The sequence below is a fragment of the Erythrolamprus reginae genome, chromosome 5 (assembly GCF_031021105.1).
Source record: "Erythrolamprus reginae isolate rEryReg1 chromosome 5, rEryReg1.hap1, whole genome shotgun sequence".
NCBI classification, from domain to species: Eukaryota; Metazoa; Chordata; class Lepidosauria; order Squamata; family Dipsadidae; genus Erythrolamprus; species Erythrolamprus reginae.
The window spans coordinates 68,122,050-68,138,693 of record NC_091954.1 but is presented as its reverse complement, the minus strand read 5'-3'; the positions used below and the strand labels follow the sequence as shown (position 1 = coordinate 68,138,693).

Sequence of the window (16,644 nt, the reverse complement as noted above, 5' to 3'; positions counted from 1 at the left end):
TTTTAAATAGTCATGGCATCACACACTTGTGTACACTGAAGTATTAGACATATTGCTTTTGCCCACTTCATAATCTGGTGCACATTTCCCAGCCAACTGCTAGAGTTCTGTCTCTCTTGCCTTTCTCTAAAAATAGTCCCTGTTCTAAACCATATTTGGTGGAAATTTGATGACTTGCAATTCCAAAACATTCAAAACAAGCCATGGTTCAGAAAACTGTTTTAAGAGGTTCAGATCTTTAAATACTATAACACTAATTGAGACAGGATTACTGGCTTAAATTTATTTAGATTAGATTTTTCTTTCATAAAAAAAGTGCATTCAGAACTGAAGTTAAGCGTGTATATTTATTCCATACTACATTTGGCTCATTTACTTTGAAGCATGGCTCTTACAAAAGTGTACTCATTTGGGTGTATTTCATTCTTGGACTTATTCAAAGATAGAGGGACATGTGCATATGTAGGATGTGTGTGTACATGCATGTACACATGTATGCCTTTCTCTTATGCCCATACATTTATCCACTTTCTGTATTTCACAGGTTCATGAAGGTGGCAGGGAACATAGTGGATGCAGTTACCTGGCAACAGTAGGTATTTTTCCTCTCTTTTTCCTCTTTCAGTGTTTATAAAAGGATTATCATAATAAGAAGGTTGGGTGCAGGACACAAGGGAACTTAACATTGACAGGGTCTTCTTTAGACAAGAGAGAACTCAGAAATTCATCCTCATTCTGCTTTTAAGAGTTCGGTCTTTTGCATGAAAAGAGGAAGATATACTATTCTAATCATGTAAAGGCAAAGAAATTCAGCATATGATCATGGATTACATACTCCTGTAGTTTAGCAGAACCTAAACCATAGGTATAGATCATGGGTCCTCAAACTACGGCCCATGTAGTGGCCCGCCGAAGCAATTAATCCGGCCCGCTCAGAACCACAAGGCTACCCTGCCCACATCACCCCATCCACCCTTCAGCAGAGCCAGGACTTGCCTTCAGGAGCCCTGCGGGCTAGAACTGAAAGGTAATTTTGGCCTGCAGAATGCTTCTGGAGGTTGGGGGTGGGTTGAAAGGAGTCCAAAAAAATGGGTGAAAATGGGATGTTTTTTGCCTGGTTTTGGACTGCAGAATGCTACTGGAAGCGAGTGGTAGTGGTGAAAAATGGAGCACATAGAGGCCCAGGAGGCCAAAAAATGGGCAAAACGGCCCATTTTTCACCTGCCCCTACCCCCAGAAGAGAAAGAGAGAGGGGGGAGGGAGAAGAGAGAAGAGAGAGAAAGAAAGAGCGAGAGAGAAACAGATTTCTGAAGTTTCTTGGGGCTGAGAAGAATTGCTGCAAAACTTGAATTTCCTGAAGTGGACCGCTAGACTCCTAAACAACTGAAAAAAACAATCTAGTAAAAAGAAAAGGCAACCAAAAGAGCAACATGTGAATAAAACACCCCCAGGAGCAAAACAAATTAAAGTTTAATTTGTGTCTATTGTTCAATGGAGTGTTAAATTGGCCATGCTGCCCCCCCCCTCACAAGAACACCTAGCCACACCCACCCAGATGGTCTGGCCCCCCAATAGTTGGAGAGACCTGGTTTAGAAAGTTTGAGGACCCCTGCTGTAGATCAATCTTGGCATCTTTAAGACATATGGACCAATTCCCACAAATTCTGTTTCTGTTGAAGTCTACATATTTTGAAGTTGCCAAAGCTGAAAAACACTGGTGTAGATAATTGGCAGTCATTAAGCTGAATAATAACTTTCAACATTCTTCTTCTTTAGTATTGCTAGTTGGAACTGCTGAGCATCTCTTATAGTGTTTATTCTCACTATAGTGCAAATAGCCTTGACATGAAGTTTAAAACCATGGTATCGTTCTGCACTGGCTGAAGGGGTTGGGAGTGGGAGGCACCGTTTTACGGTGGTTCTCCTCCTACCTCTCTTGTCGGTCGTAGTCGGTGTTAGCAGGGGATCAGAGGTTGACTCCTAGGTCCTCCCTTGTGGGGTTCCTCAGGGATCAGTCCTCTCCCTCCTGCTGTTTAATATCTATATGAAACCACTGGGTGAGATCATCCGAGGGCACAGGGTGAGTTACCATCAGTATGCTGATGATACTCAGCTATACATCTCCACCCTGTGTCCACTCAGTGAAGCAGTGAAAGTAATGTGCTGGTGTGTGGAGACTGTTGGGGTCTGGATGGGTGTTAACAGGCTCAAACTCAACTCTGACAAGACGGAGTGGCTGTGGATTCTGCCTACCAAGGACACTTCCATCTGTCCGTCCATTACCCTGGGGGGTGGACTTTTGATCCCCTCAGAAAGGGTCCACAACTTGGGCATCCTCCTCAATCCACAGCTGACTTTGGACCATTATCTTTTGGTTGTTGTTCCACATTTTTTAATGCCTTCGACTCTATGCAAGGTTATTACCCTCTGAAGGGAGTATTTTTTCAAATAATATCATAGTTATATTCACGACAAATAATGGTAACTTAGGATAATACTGTATAGGTTCATTGTTCACAGTATCATATACCAGACTCTTGTAGACTATGAAACTCCTTTCATTATGCTACTTTTCTTCCTAACTTTCAGAAATATGAGAATATAGATTACTTTTCCCAGAAACAGACACAGCATCTATATAATGAGAATAAGTCTGGCTATAATTAAAATAATGCTATTGACCACATGTTGATTTGTTATTTATCACACTTGGCCAATAAAATTCTATTCTATTCTATTCTATTGCTTCTATTACATATTTTAGAATTTTAGGGTGATTGGTAGAGCATTTGTGAGATATTTGCTCCTGAAATATGCATCATGAATTTTGTAGTGTTATATTGTATCAGTGGAATAAGAGAATATTTGAACATCTGATGTAGAATAATTACCGTATTTCAAAGACTCCATTCCATGGACCGAAATAAATAAAAAGCAAACTGTAATATTCCATATAATGAGTCATTCATTCATTCATTCGATTTTTATGCCGCCCTTCTCCTTAGACTCAGGGCGGCTTACAAGATGTTAGCAATAGCACTTTTTAACAGAGCCAGCATATTGCCCCCACAATCCGGGTCCTCACGTTACCCACCTCGGAAGGATGGAAGGCTGAGTCAACCTTGAGCCGGTGATGAGATTTTGACTGCTGACCTACAGATCTACAGTCAACTTCAGTGACCTGCAATACAGCACTCTACCTGCTGCTGATATTTATATGTAGATTTAGAAAGAAATTTGGTACAGCTGGGAGAGAGCATCAACTTTCTGGAAATTACATCCATATCCTATCAGAACTTCTGTTGCCGTGGTTTTCAGTGTTGCTGTTTGCTGAAGGTTTTTATTTGAAAATTGTGAATGCATGTATACCATGCAGCACATGTTTTCAAAAAATAGAAGGAAAAATAGAAGTCAGAAACTGAAACTGAACAATTGTAGTTGGTGGATATATAGCATGTCAGTAATGGTTAATTATAGTACAATAAAGGCAGGATAATATCTCAGTTAATGCAGAAGAATGCTGTTTGATGCAGTTATTTTACAGATCAGCCTTCTTAATGGTGCAAATTCCTATTGGCTCATATGCTAGCCTTCCCTCTCTTCTCTTCCTGGATAAGGGTTGTACATAAGTGCACTGGTGTGCCTTTCGTCCCCTGTCCAATTGTCTTTCGTTTCTCTCACTTATCACATATATTTTCTTTCTTTCATATATCCTCTCCTCTAAGTTCACTTTACCCTTATATATATATTACTACATGTCTATTTTTCTTCCTATGTATTTGTGTATTGGACAAATGAATAAATAAAATAAATAAAATAACCAAAATGTTAACTTGATGAAGCAAAGCGAAAAATACTACTGTAGATTTAGCCTTAGGTCTAATATAGCTGAGAATTTAGCAACTGGAGCACCTACTTTTATATAAACATCCCATAAATTAGATCCAGTATCTATATTGAGAAAGAGACAGTGGATCATACAAGCAAAAACACAAGACCCAGGCTTGGGGTGAGTTGGAATGGAGAAAGAAAAGGTGGTACAGATCTAATTTCAAGCAGACCTCCCTAGAAATTCCTGAGTGTTGGGAAGTGGCCTTAATGGCATTAGCTGAAGTAAAAGTTGGGTCAGATAATGGAGCAAAGTTTCCTCTGCAATAAATTGGAGTAAAATAAAAACAGCTGTGCTGAAGCCATCCAACTTTGTTCATTATATCCTGTCTGAGACTAATGGGTCTGAGCAACTAATTGTGTATATTGCTGGAAAAACGTATTGAACATGTAATAGTTCTGTTTAGTGAAGGAAATGGCTAGTATACAAATCTGCAGAAAAGCCTGCAGTTTGGCTTATGCGATCATCTAAATTTGGTTATTGTGCATGCATTTAGACAGCAAGCACACTATGGACAGGTATAGAAACCAGCTGGGTAACCTTAGGCCAGACATTTATTCAGCCCAACTCACCTTAAAAGAGTTATTGTAACGAAAATAGGAGGAAAAGGGAGTATTAGATATATTTACCATCCTAAGTTGTTCATAAAAAATAATAAGGGTGGGATAAAATAAAAAAAATAAAATGATACTGTGATATATGGAAGGGAATAGAACAGAATAGGAATTTTATTGAACAAGTGTGATTGAACACACAAGGAATTTGTTTTGGTGCATATGCTTCCATATGTTGAGACGGAAGGCAGAAAATCTCTTTTGTTCAGGGTGCAACTTGATTTTCTCCCTTACTGTGGTGTTTAGAGTAGATGCAATGTCCTTTCAATCAAATTCAGTGAACATTGTCTGAATTGCACAGAGTTGATTTGATCTTTGTGACAATAGTTCCCGAGAAGCATAGGAATCCATTTGCTGCAAATGAAAATGTGTTCCACCAGCAAGAGCAAAACTGCACTGTCACAGCTGTGACAAGTGGGCAAAACAATTTAGATTGAGTTTATCTGGTCCAGTCTCCTGACCAAAGATAAAATTGTCAACATTACATATCATGTTAAGCCAATTAGGCCAGAGGGTACCAAAAGTGTAAAAATGATGAACCAGAAAAGAGGGTTGCAGATTATAAGGAAGTTACTCTTCAGTGAGGAAGGACTTGATCTCATTCTCTTCCACAAGTGATACATAAAGTGTGGTATCACACCCTTCCTCACTGACTGAAGCCCTGGGCGGAGCCTAACAAAGCCAGGAACTCCTTTCATAACTGGGAGATGAATTGGATTCCCCTATCTGAGATTATTTCTTCAGGGATCCTGTGTAACCTGAAAAAATAGTTTAGCCAACATTTTTGCTGACGGAATCTTGAAGCAAGGCACAAAATGGACTTGTTTAGAAAACAGGTCTGCAATTACCCAAATTACTATATGTTGTGGTTAGCTCTGGCCCAGCTCCTGCCCCAAGGAATGTGGATGTGGGGGAGACATCCACACGCCGCAGGCCTGTTTTGCTCCCAGTAGAATCTGCCGACAAAGTATCCTCTGACCAAGGAAGCATGAGTGACAGGGAAGAGGGGAGTTTGGCAGACAGCCCAGGAGGAGATCAGTCATCTGTAGCATCCCTGGATTCTGAACAAGAATTAATGACACATCCACGCATGCGTAGAGTGATGCATAGGAGACAACAACTGAAGGATTATTACAAGAGAAAATGAGGCCACCTGTGGTTGGATGGGGCTGCTGTAATTAGTGCTACAGATAAAAGTGCAGCCTGGTGTTTTAGCCTCATGGCAGTTTATCTGATTCATTGTTTCGTCAAGATCGTGGGTTTTGCTGTTCAGGATTGTGTGTGTGGACTCTCTGGACTTGAGAATTTGACTCAATTTCCCAGTTACTGGGTGAGCAATTGGACTACATTTAACCGGTGCCTTGTGTGTACCAGAAAATCCCTTTGACATTTAAAAAGGGAGCTGTTTCTGTTTTTCTGTTTATAAAAACTTTTGGGTTTTCCTTTTATCGTATGGTGTGTGTCTTCCTGGACTAATTACCCTGTAATTACAGGCGGTTGAGACACGCCGGCAGAACACTATATTACCCCCACTCTCAGATAATTGACAGTGAAATCCGTAGATATTTGTTTCCATGGGGTCCCTGGTCTAGCAACATTTTGAAGTTACCCCTGTGGTTTCCCAGTTGACCTCTTCACAGCAGCACATACAAGGTAGCTAGCCACATAAGCCTCATTGTCCTTTTTCAATGACGGCCATCAAAATTGCGTTTTAACTAAGTGCAATGTTTTCACAAACTCAAAATGACCTGCTGCCTTTGAATCATTGGCCTGTTTCAGCACCAGCTCCCTAATAAGAGTTGGGCTGTAGAGCCACCATCACATACCAACATTGCAGGTCTCGGGGGAGGGGGGGCTTGAGACCTTGGTAGATGTCCTTATTGAGACCATCCTTGTAGCAGTCCAGCAGGACCTCGGCTGACCACCCACACATATGCACCACCAGCTGGTGAAATTCCTAGTTGTAGTCAGCCAATGATCTCCTCCCTTGGGTAAGGGGTTCATCCCAATTTTAGCTTTACATTCAGCCAGGCGGTCATCGAAATGCACTCTGAGCAAAGCCTCATAATTCCTCATCACTGGGGAATCCTCATTATGGAAGCCCACCATCTACTCAGCTGCAGTCCCTTCCAGGGCCATGGTGACATACCTAACTTTAGCTGTTTCTGTGGGGAAATCTTCCCCATATTTGTTTATTTATTTATTTGTTTGTTTGTTTATTTAATTGATTGGTTGATTGATTGACTTTTATGCCATCCTTCTCCACAGATTCAGGGCGACTTACAACAGAAATAAATACAAGATACAAAAATAGATCATGTAAGAAATCTAACATTAAAAAATAGTCTAAAACCCCCAATTCATAAAAGCAATTATCCATATTCATCCTACCAAATTACACATTCATATCATTGGCCGGAGCTAGATATTAGCACTCAATGGCCCCAGGCCTGCCGGCAAAGATGAATCTTCAAAGCTTTGCGGAAGGCCAGGAGGGTGGGGGCGGTACAAATCTCTGGAGGGAATTGATTCCAAACGGTCGGAGCCACCATAGAGAAGCTCTCCCCCTAGGCCCCGCCAGACGGCATTGCCTGGCCAACAGGACCTGGAAAAAGCCAATTGTGTGGGACTTGACCAGTCGTTGCAATACATGAGACAGAAGACAGTCCCATAAGTAATCTGGTCCTAAGCCATGTAAGGCTTTATAGGTCATAACCAACACTTTGAATTGCGTCTAGAGACCAATCGGCAGCCAATGTAGATCAAGGAGTGATGGTGAGATGTAGGCAGATTTTGGGGCGCCCATGACAGCTCACATGGCTGCATTTTGATCTACATTATTATTTTTTTTTTTTTAAATTTTTTTATTACAAATATATACACATTTACATACAATATATGTTTTATATTAATACAAGGCTAAATCAACGCGTAACAAATAAACGAACAAACAAACATGACAAACAAACAAACAAAAATATTCTTAAAAAAAAGATCTAATTGCTTATTTAAGTACATTAATAACAATAACTATTCACTTAGCATATTTTATAATATTTGTACTTGTATTCCCTTCAGGAGGTAAGTTTTGAATGATTTTTGATTTTAAATTATTTTCTGGTGAAGCATGTTGTGTCCTCAGCGTATACCATTTTCTCTTGTAGGTTGTCACTGTTCTTTAAATCATTTAATTCTTTCTTATCCGCCTTCTTTTATTCATATTCAATTTCTTTAATGTCATACAGATCTTTTTTTATAAAAAGGTTTTTTGTATATATGTCTTTTGTATTTTTTTTTTCTATGTAATGAAAAGGATATAAAGTATTGTTAATTTGATTTTTTCTTTTGAATTTTATTTCTTTTCTTAAACCAGTTATAAAGATGTATCCAGGTTTTATCGTGTTCGGAATCCTCTTTATTTTTTAATTTAATTGTTAGTGCGTCAAATTCAGCACAGTCTAATATTTTTTTAATTATCAAATCGTCTTCAGGTGGTTCGGGTTGCTTCCAATTTTGAGCTATCGTTATTCTAATTGCTGTCAATATATGAATTAATAAGTAGTGTTTGTTTTTTTCAATTTTTTGATCTATAATTCCCAGGAGAAAGGCTTCAGGTTTTTTATTTATCTTCATTTGTAAAATCTCTTCTATCCAATTCTGCATTTTGTTCCAGAATTTTTTCATTTTTGAGCAGGTCCACCAAATGTGGGATCTACATTATTATTATTATTATTATTATTATTATTATTATTATTATTATTAATTAGATTTGTAAGCTGCCCCTCTCCATAGACTTGGGGTGGCTCACAACAATAATAACACAATATGTAACAAATCTAATGATTAAAAGTCATTAAAAAACCCTTATTAAAAAGAAAACATACACACAAACATACCATATATAACATGTATAGGCCCGGGGGAGATGTCTCAATTCCCCCATGCCTGGCGGCAGAGGTGAGTTTTAAGAAGTTTACAAAAGACAAGGAGGTGGGGGCATGCAGACAAAGCAGATTCTGACCGTTCTTTAAAGGTAGCCCCATGTAGAGAGCATGGCAGTAGTCCAGCCTCAAGGTGATGAGGGCATGAGTGAATGTGAGAAGTGACTCCCTGTCCAAATAGGGCCACTACTGGTGCACCAGGCACACCCGCACAAACGTTCCCCTCGCCACAGCAGAGAGGTAGTGTTCTAAGCTCAGCTGTGGATCGAGTAGGACACCCAAGTTGTGAACCCTCTCTGAGAGGGGCAATAACCCACACCCCCAGGGTGATGGATGGACAGATGGTGTTGCCCTTGGGAGGCAAAACCTACAGCTAGTCCATTTTGTCAGGGTTGAGTTTGCGCCTGTTAACACCCATCCAGGCCCCAACAGCCTCCAGACACCGGCACATCACTTCCACTGCTTCATTGAGTTGACACAGGGTGGAGATGTACAGCTGAATATCATCAGCATATTGATGGTAACTCACCCCGTGTTGTCAGATTATCACACCCAGCGGTTTCATGTAGATGTTAAACAGCAAGTGAGGGACCTCGGAGCTGACCTCTGACCCTCCGCCAACACCGACTGCGATATACTTGCATATGATTTCAAACCTAGATCAGGAAAAATCCCAAAGCCTTGGGATTCCCTCCGTACTTTATTTCCAGCAGAGGAATCTTTGGAATCCGATGCCTCAGAGGATCACCCCCCTTGCCGGGAGGGGGGGGGGAGAACTTGTGCTTGTGCTCCTGCTGGATCTGGTTGGGCTCCCGGGGGACACTTCAGGGGTGGCTGAGGTCCCTTCCTCTTCCCTAAATTCTTCCCTCCCTATAGGCAAAGCATATCTTTTGTGACCTTTCTGACCCTCCAGCGCTTCTTTCAGCAGATGCAAAGCTTGGGTCAGCAGGAGGTCTTCTTTGTTCTTCTCCTACCAGGTTGCTTCACCTCTTCGGCACTGTCTGTAGAGGGAAGTTCTTCCAGGGTGTCCAGACGCCCTACGCCCAACAACTGTTTGGCTCTCACCAGCTTCACTTCAACCTGTGTCTCACACCCACTCTGACTTCTTCCAGCTGCAGCAGGAAGGGTGGTCCAGCCACTCCCTGGTCCTCCTGGTTGCTGCCTTGGCTAGACATATTTTACTAAGTCCCCTCGGTAGACTTTTTCTCCAGGTTGACTAATAAAGTAGATCATAATGTCAGGTGTGCTTCCATTCAAAATCCGGGAAAGAAAAATCCCAACTCCATAATTATTATTTTATTAGTATTTATTAGATTTATATGCCGCCCCTCTCCAAGGACTCTATAATGATAGAGAAGAATACTTTTATTGGAAGAGAACAGATAGCTACAAAATGAAAAGCAAGATCTGAGGCAAAAGGCGTGTAAATTGCATATAGAAATAATCCCAAATCCCTCCCCTCACAACCATGGGGCAAATCATCCCATCCCGGTGCCCCAAATTTTCATGTGGGCACATGTCTAGGTGGAGCTTCCAGATCTGGTCTGTCAAAGCTGTTGACCTTGAGCAGGCTGTAAACATGTCCATCCAGCTTGACCGTTCATGATGATCAGACACATGAAGAGACATCTCCAGCACAGCTTCTCCCCACCTCCCAAATACCTAACCGTCCCTCCTCCTCCTGTTCCTATGACAGCCAAAGCAAGCAGGCAGTGTGGAGGCTGACACTTCCCAAGTCTAAACATCTCCAGCTCCTTTAAATTTGCCTTTATAGGACTTGTTGCTTGATTGTCCTTGTTGCCCTTCTCTTTACCTGTCCCAGCTCATTTAAGTCCTTAAAGTATATGTGTGTGTCTATGCCTTTAAATAGAATTATCAAGCAGCTTTCCTATTCTGATACCTCTCTTATACAGATATAATTCTGTTTCATTAAGCCTATTTTTCTGAGCTACTAAGCTTCTTTTGAATTTTATCTCTGCCTTTTGTTAGCTATTTAATTTTGTTGTGTCTGAAAATTTGATAATGTTCTTTCTATCTATTCATACACATCATTAATTAAAATAATGAAAGAGAGGGTTAAAACTAAATCTAGTGCTACATCACCATCTCTTTTGAATTAGATGAGGGACCACTGATGTACAGTTTGAGAATGATTGATTGTCAAGCCACTTTATTGTCATGCTATCCATATCACTTTTAATTATTATTATTTTTATTATTATTTATTCGATTTGTATGCCGCCCCTCTCCGAAGACTCGGGGCGGCTCACAACATGTAACAACAAATCATAAATAATCCAACAGTTTTTAAAATGTTTAAAAGATTTAAAAGACCCCATATACTAGCAGACATACACACACGCATACCATATATAAATTAAACATGCCCAGGGGGAGATGATTCAATTCCCCCATGCCTGACGACAAAGGTGGGTTTTAATGAGTTTACGGAAGGCAGGAAGAGTAGGGGCAATCCTAATCTCCGGGGGGGGGGGGAGTCTAATACATTATTATTATTATTATTATTATTATTATTATTATTATTATTATTATACTAATTATTTAGTAGTTTATCAATAATCTTCCCCATTCTTTGCTGAGATATTTATCTTATGTCTACAGTATTTCTGTAGTTTACTCAGTCATAAAATCAATCTTGCAAGAATTATTTATGCTGATTTCTGGCAATTTACCTCACTGTTTTCAGGGTAGTGTTTGTAATCTGTTTTACAATTTCTCCAAGTATAAGTGTTAGACTGACCAGTCGATAAGTCCCTAGATCAGTGATGGCTAACCTTTTTTCCCTCAGGTGCCGAAAGAGCGTGCACGCACACTATCGGGCATGCGTGAGTGCCCACAACCATAATTCAATGCCTCAGGAGAGTGAAAACAGCTTCTCCTACCCCCCGGAGACCCTCTGGAGGCTCTCTCCAAAGGCTTCCCTGGAGCCGGGGTGGGGTGTAGAAACACCCTCCCCATCCCTCCAAGAGGCTCTCTGGAAGCCAAAAATGCCCTCCAAAAGCTCTTTGCGAGCCAAAAATCAGCTGGCTGGCACACACACATGCACATTGGGGCTGATCTAGGGCAATGGCTCGGGTGCCAGCAGATATGGCTCCGCGTGCCACCTGTGGCATCCGTGCCATATGTTCGCCATCATTGCCCTAGATCCTTCTTTTTATCTCTTGGGGGATAGAGAGAGACAACATTTACTCTCAGTTGTATGGCCCTTCAGTTCTCCAGTAGCAAACATATCTTTCAAGAGAGGCAAGCATATCTGATCTACTGTACTGGGAAGGCCTTTTGTTTGTGCCCAATTGGCTTGGATGGGAATTCTACAAAAGCACTGAATTTATTAACTTCTGTTTAGTCTTGGGCGAACCCAACGAAGTTCAGGTTCGGCGAACTCACCCAAACTTTGCCGTGAAGTTTGGGTGAGATCGCCAAACCCGAACCCGAGCAGCAGCAAGCCGCTGCGGCGTCCTTTTCTGTAAAAATAATCAAGGAGGTGAGGTATTCCCCACTTCCTTTTGCTTCCTTTTATTTTTACAGAAAAGGGATTCCGGGGGCGGGGCCTTGACGTCAGGGAGACTACTTCCTGGCCGGCCCCGGCCCCGGAATCCCTTTGTGGGATTCCCTACCTCTTTTGCTTCCAGCGCTGCAAGCAAAAGGAGGTGGGAAATCCCACGATGGGATTCCCCACTCTCCTCCCGGGTGGCAGCGTTTTGCGGTGTTCGAGCGAACGCCGAACCCGAACTTTACCTGAACTTTTTTTAAAGTTCGGGTTCAGGTTCGGCATGCCGAACACTGCAAAGTTGAGCACGAACCCGAACTTTGCAAGTTCGGTTTGCCCAACACTACTCCTATTCTCTCAAGACTTACATGGAAATGTTATAAGGCTTAGCAGTAAGTCTCTGAATAGTAATATAATACCTAGTTTAGAAATAAAGAACAATAAACTTAGCAGCTAAAGTCTTCCAAGCAGATAAACAGAATAGATCAGGAAGGCACTGATCAAATGATCAAATTTATGATCATAAATTTCCTTACCTCTCCTGGGTTGCTAGACAACATGTCTGTGGAGCAGCTACTGTAATTAGGTCTATCTACATCCTGAATGACATCCTCCCACTCCCCACTCTGGTTTGTTCCCTATTAGGTTCTCCACCCATTACTATCTGACAATTAGATATTGGCGTGCCTGATAATGTGTTCCAGAGGTCTCATTTATCATTGCTGCATATCTCCTTGTAGTTTAAGAGAATACCAATGCTGGATTTATGCATAGTTAAATTTAGAATGTGCTACTGGGAGACAGCTAGCATGCTACAGTATGATAGATATTAAAATCTGGATCTATTATAAGCTATAAGTGCTCACTCAATTTTTTCTTGAAACCAAGTTTTTTGACATCAACGTTTTTTAATTAACTTGCAACATCAATTTAATCTATGCGTCTCTTGCTCTTTCTGCTAAGTATTGTTAGATTGAAGTATAATGTGAGTGTTTTGAGAATGTAGTAAAATCACTCTATTAGTAGTGTGGTGAGTCTATGATTTTTATAAACCAAGAAATAAAATCTAATTAAAATACTTCAGGAAAAAGAACCGAAGGAACTAAAATAGCAACTTTTTGAAGCAGTCACACATTGGCTGACAGTGGTTGGGATCTGGTCTTAGCTTTGCTAAGAGGATCACTTCTTGAAATCACAGCTATTGTATTGATTTGATTTGATCTTTTCTAAGCTGATTAAGTTTGAGTAAGCATGAACCTAACCCATTAATAATAAAATAACTATTTCCCAGCTTTTCTTGTATTTATGGCTAGCTTTAATGAAGACAATTAGAAGAGTGAATAAGATGTATAAGAGATCTATCCCCAATGCCCTGTTGGAAAATACAGATGTTAATAGTCTGGAGGGAATCCTATCTGATGTTATCAGACCAACCAATTGGAAGAAGGCAATAATGACGACAACCTCATTAATACAAAGGGTTTTAAAAGTGGCAACCAATATTTTTAATTGCACCTACTAGCAAAGTGATAACCAGTGCAGCTCTGAAAGCATGGACAAATGGAAATGAATTCATAACTGTTCAAGCTGTTGCATTTTGGACCAGCTGTGATTTTTGAATGCTCTTCAAGGGTAGCCTTGTGTTGAATATATTACAACACTCCAACCAAAAATGACCAAGCCATGAATGACTATGACTAGGCTCTCTCATTCCAAGGAAGGTTCTATATAGAGTTGTGCAAAGGCCCTTCTTATCATTACTTCCATTTCCTCTTTAAGCAAGAACTGAAAATCAAAAGAAATTAGAACAGTTTTTTCCCGAACACCATCACTCTACTAAAGAAATAATTCCCTCAACACTGTCAGACTTTCTACTAAATCTGCATTTCTATTCTACTAGTTTTTCTCATCATTCGTTTCACCCATTTCCTCCCATGTTGACTGTATGACTGTAACTTGTTGCTTATATCCTAAGATTTTTATTAATATTGCTTCTTCATTGCTTATTTGACCCCTATGACAATCATTAAGTGTTGTACCACATGATTCTTGACAAATGTATATTTTATTTTATGTACGCTGAGAGCATATGCACCAAGACAAATTCCTTGTGTGTCCAGTCACACTTGGCCAATAAAAATTCTATTCTATTCTATTCTATTCTATTATGAACCCATGTAGAATGAAGTAAACCTATGCAAAACTGTTTACTGAATTTCAATAGAAAATTTTGGATGGTTTCCTAATCTATAACCATTTCATTTTTCTAGGATTGATTTTTAAGCTTGTGTCTTCCCATCCAGATAGCAACACAGATATTGTAGCATATGCTTTACATCTGAATATATCATATATAACTTCATCATTTTAATTTACTAACATTGCATTTTACCGTTGACTCCTTCATATTAAATTACATACAAACAATCCATCAATATATTCCACTTAAAGGTAAGCAGTTTTTAGCTTACCATGGGTCTCTGAGATCCAACTTATTCAGGATAACTCTTTTGCCTGTCTTATATGTACCATCTAGTAAATTATTTATTGATATGAATAAAGAGTAAGATGGAAAAAAAAGAAAATAGAAGTTAGAATTAGTTGATAAGAAGATGATTTCAAAGAACATTAATGGAACCAATATCCTCCCAAGGTTATTTCAGCTATGATCTTCAGCTGACATTGCTATTTTACTTGAGACTGTTGGTTCTGCAGTGGATCTAGCCTAGCTATAATGTCATATATGTGAGGTGGGATGGGGGTGTTGTATTTACAGTACAGTGCACATCATTACTTCAGAAGATCAAATTGACTAATTAGTAGGAACTGTTATGATGGCAATTAACATACCAATACAGAACTTCTAAACTTCTTTATTGCTTCCAATGACCAAGCTTAGGACATCTAAGACAAATAGAAAATGAAGGAAATAGCTTTCTCCTCTTATTCACCAACAAATGAATTGCTTTTGGTGTTTAGAATTCTTTTATACTTGCCCTGTCAATTTATTTACAAATCTGAGTAAATATACTTGTCTGGGAAGTTAACTGAGGGGACTTCCATACTTTGTACTCTATTATAATTAACGCTATTTTTATAGTCATTATTGTTTATACTTATCCTAGTTTTAGACGTTATGTAGAAATATTTTCCTGGCTTGAGGTCTCTCCCTCTTCATTACATTGAATAAAGTTATCTAGGGTTTACAAATTGCTGCAGATGAAAATAAAAGTTAGAGTGATTTAAAAAGAATTAAATTTAAGAGAAATTAAGAAAAAAAATATCAACATGGAAAAAATTGTAAAATAATGGGGTTTGGGGCGCAGCAGAGAAGCATGTGGCAAAAGCACAGAAAAAGAACAGAAGAAAGAAGCAAAGGTCACCAATAGCAGCTGACCTTGTGCAGAACAGAGAGAATATTTGGGGGAAATGTAAATGTGGACAGCAGCGGTCCTTGGTCAAGGTGAGGGAGAGCACATAGTTGCAGCCCCTCTGACTGTTGCCTTCTCATTTTCATTCCAGTTACTACCTTGATGGCCGAGTGGCCAAGGTGACGGACTTCCTGAAAACACGCCTGTTAGACACACTCTCTGACCAGATCAGGAAAATCCAGAAAGTGAGTGAGTGTTGCAAAGGTGGGGAGCTTCAAGTACGTCAGGGTACTGAGTCTGAATTTGACAAGTGCTCAGTACCAATTGGGTTTAGCAAAGGTTTCTACTTTGCTGCTTTAAGACCCTGCAACTTCCAGCAAACTCAAGGCCACTGTAAATTCCAGCAAATTTGACAAATAAGTTAGACAAAATAAGTACAGTGTTCCCTCGATTTTCGCGGGGGATGCATTCAGAGACCACCCGCGAAAGTCGAATTTCCGCGAAGTAAAGATGCGGAAGTAAATACACCATTTTTGGCTATGGACAGTATCACAATCCTTCCCTTAACACTTTAAACCCCTAAATTACCATTTCTCATCCCCTTAACAATCATTTACTCACCATTATTACTGGTACTGACCATTGAATAAGACACTTAGTGATTCTGATATTGATAAGCAGAATTATTTATTAACAATTATTTTTTTTGTTATTCATTTGCAAAAATTATTAGTTTGGTGATGATGTATGATGTCATCAGGCGGGAAAAACCGTGGTATAGGGAAAAAACCGCGAAGTATTTTTTAATTAATATTTTTTGAAAAACCGTGGTATAGGCTATTCGCGAAGTTCGAACCCGCGAAAATCGAGGGAACACTGTATACAAATAGTTGATAGAGAATCTGTGGACAGCTAAAATGTCCTAAACCCTGTCCTGATAGAGATATTGGGAAAGCTGTTATTGACTGAACTAGTTGAATTTCAGAACCCTTGTAAGAATAATACAAAAGTCATTTTGCAGGTCAGGAACTGGGGGAGGAGATACTAGTTTTGGAGAACAAAGGTGATGAATCTTTCCTTGGGCTAATGTATATCAAGGGAAAAGAGGCCACTTCAATGAACTCACTATGCCTAGCTCTATTTCCTGTAAGTTACTTGACTAGAATGTTTGGACCATTTTAACAGAATGTTTTGACTTATCAAGAAAGCTGTAAGAACAGCTTTATTATGGATCATTTTTCTCTTAATAGAAAAAGAATTTTAGCTGAACGGCCTGATAGATCCTAACAGGGGAAGATGTACTTCCTAAGAGAACCAA

The 16,644-nt window shown here is 39.8% G+C and overlaps 1 protein-coding gene across 1 annotated transcript in view; it reads left to right on the top strand.

Moving 5' to 3' along the window:
* The window catches only part of HPSE2 (heparanase 2 (inactive)), a 187,399-nt gene that overhangs the window by 148,452 nt on the left and 22,303 nt on the right, over nucleotides 1-16,644 (top strand). The window contains exons 6-7 of the mRNA XM_070752965.1: nucleotides 545-592; nucleotides 15,478-15,571. Of these exons, the coding sequence (XP_070609066.1) occupies nucleotides 545-592; nucleotides 15,478-15,571 (142 nt within the window). The remainder of the gene's footprint in view (nucleotides 1-544; nucleotides 593-15,477; nucleotides 15,572-16,644) is intronic.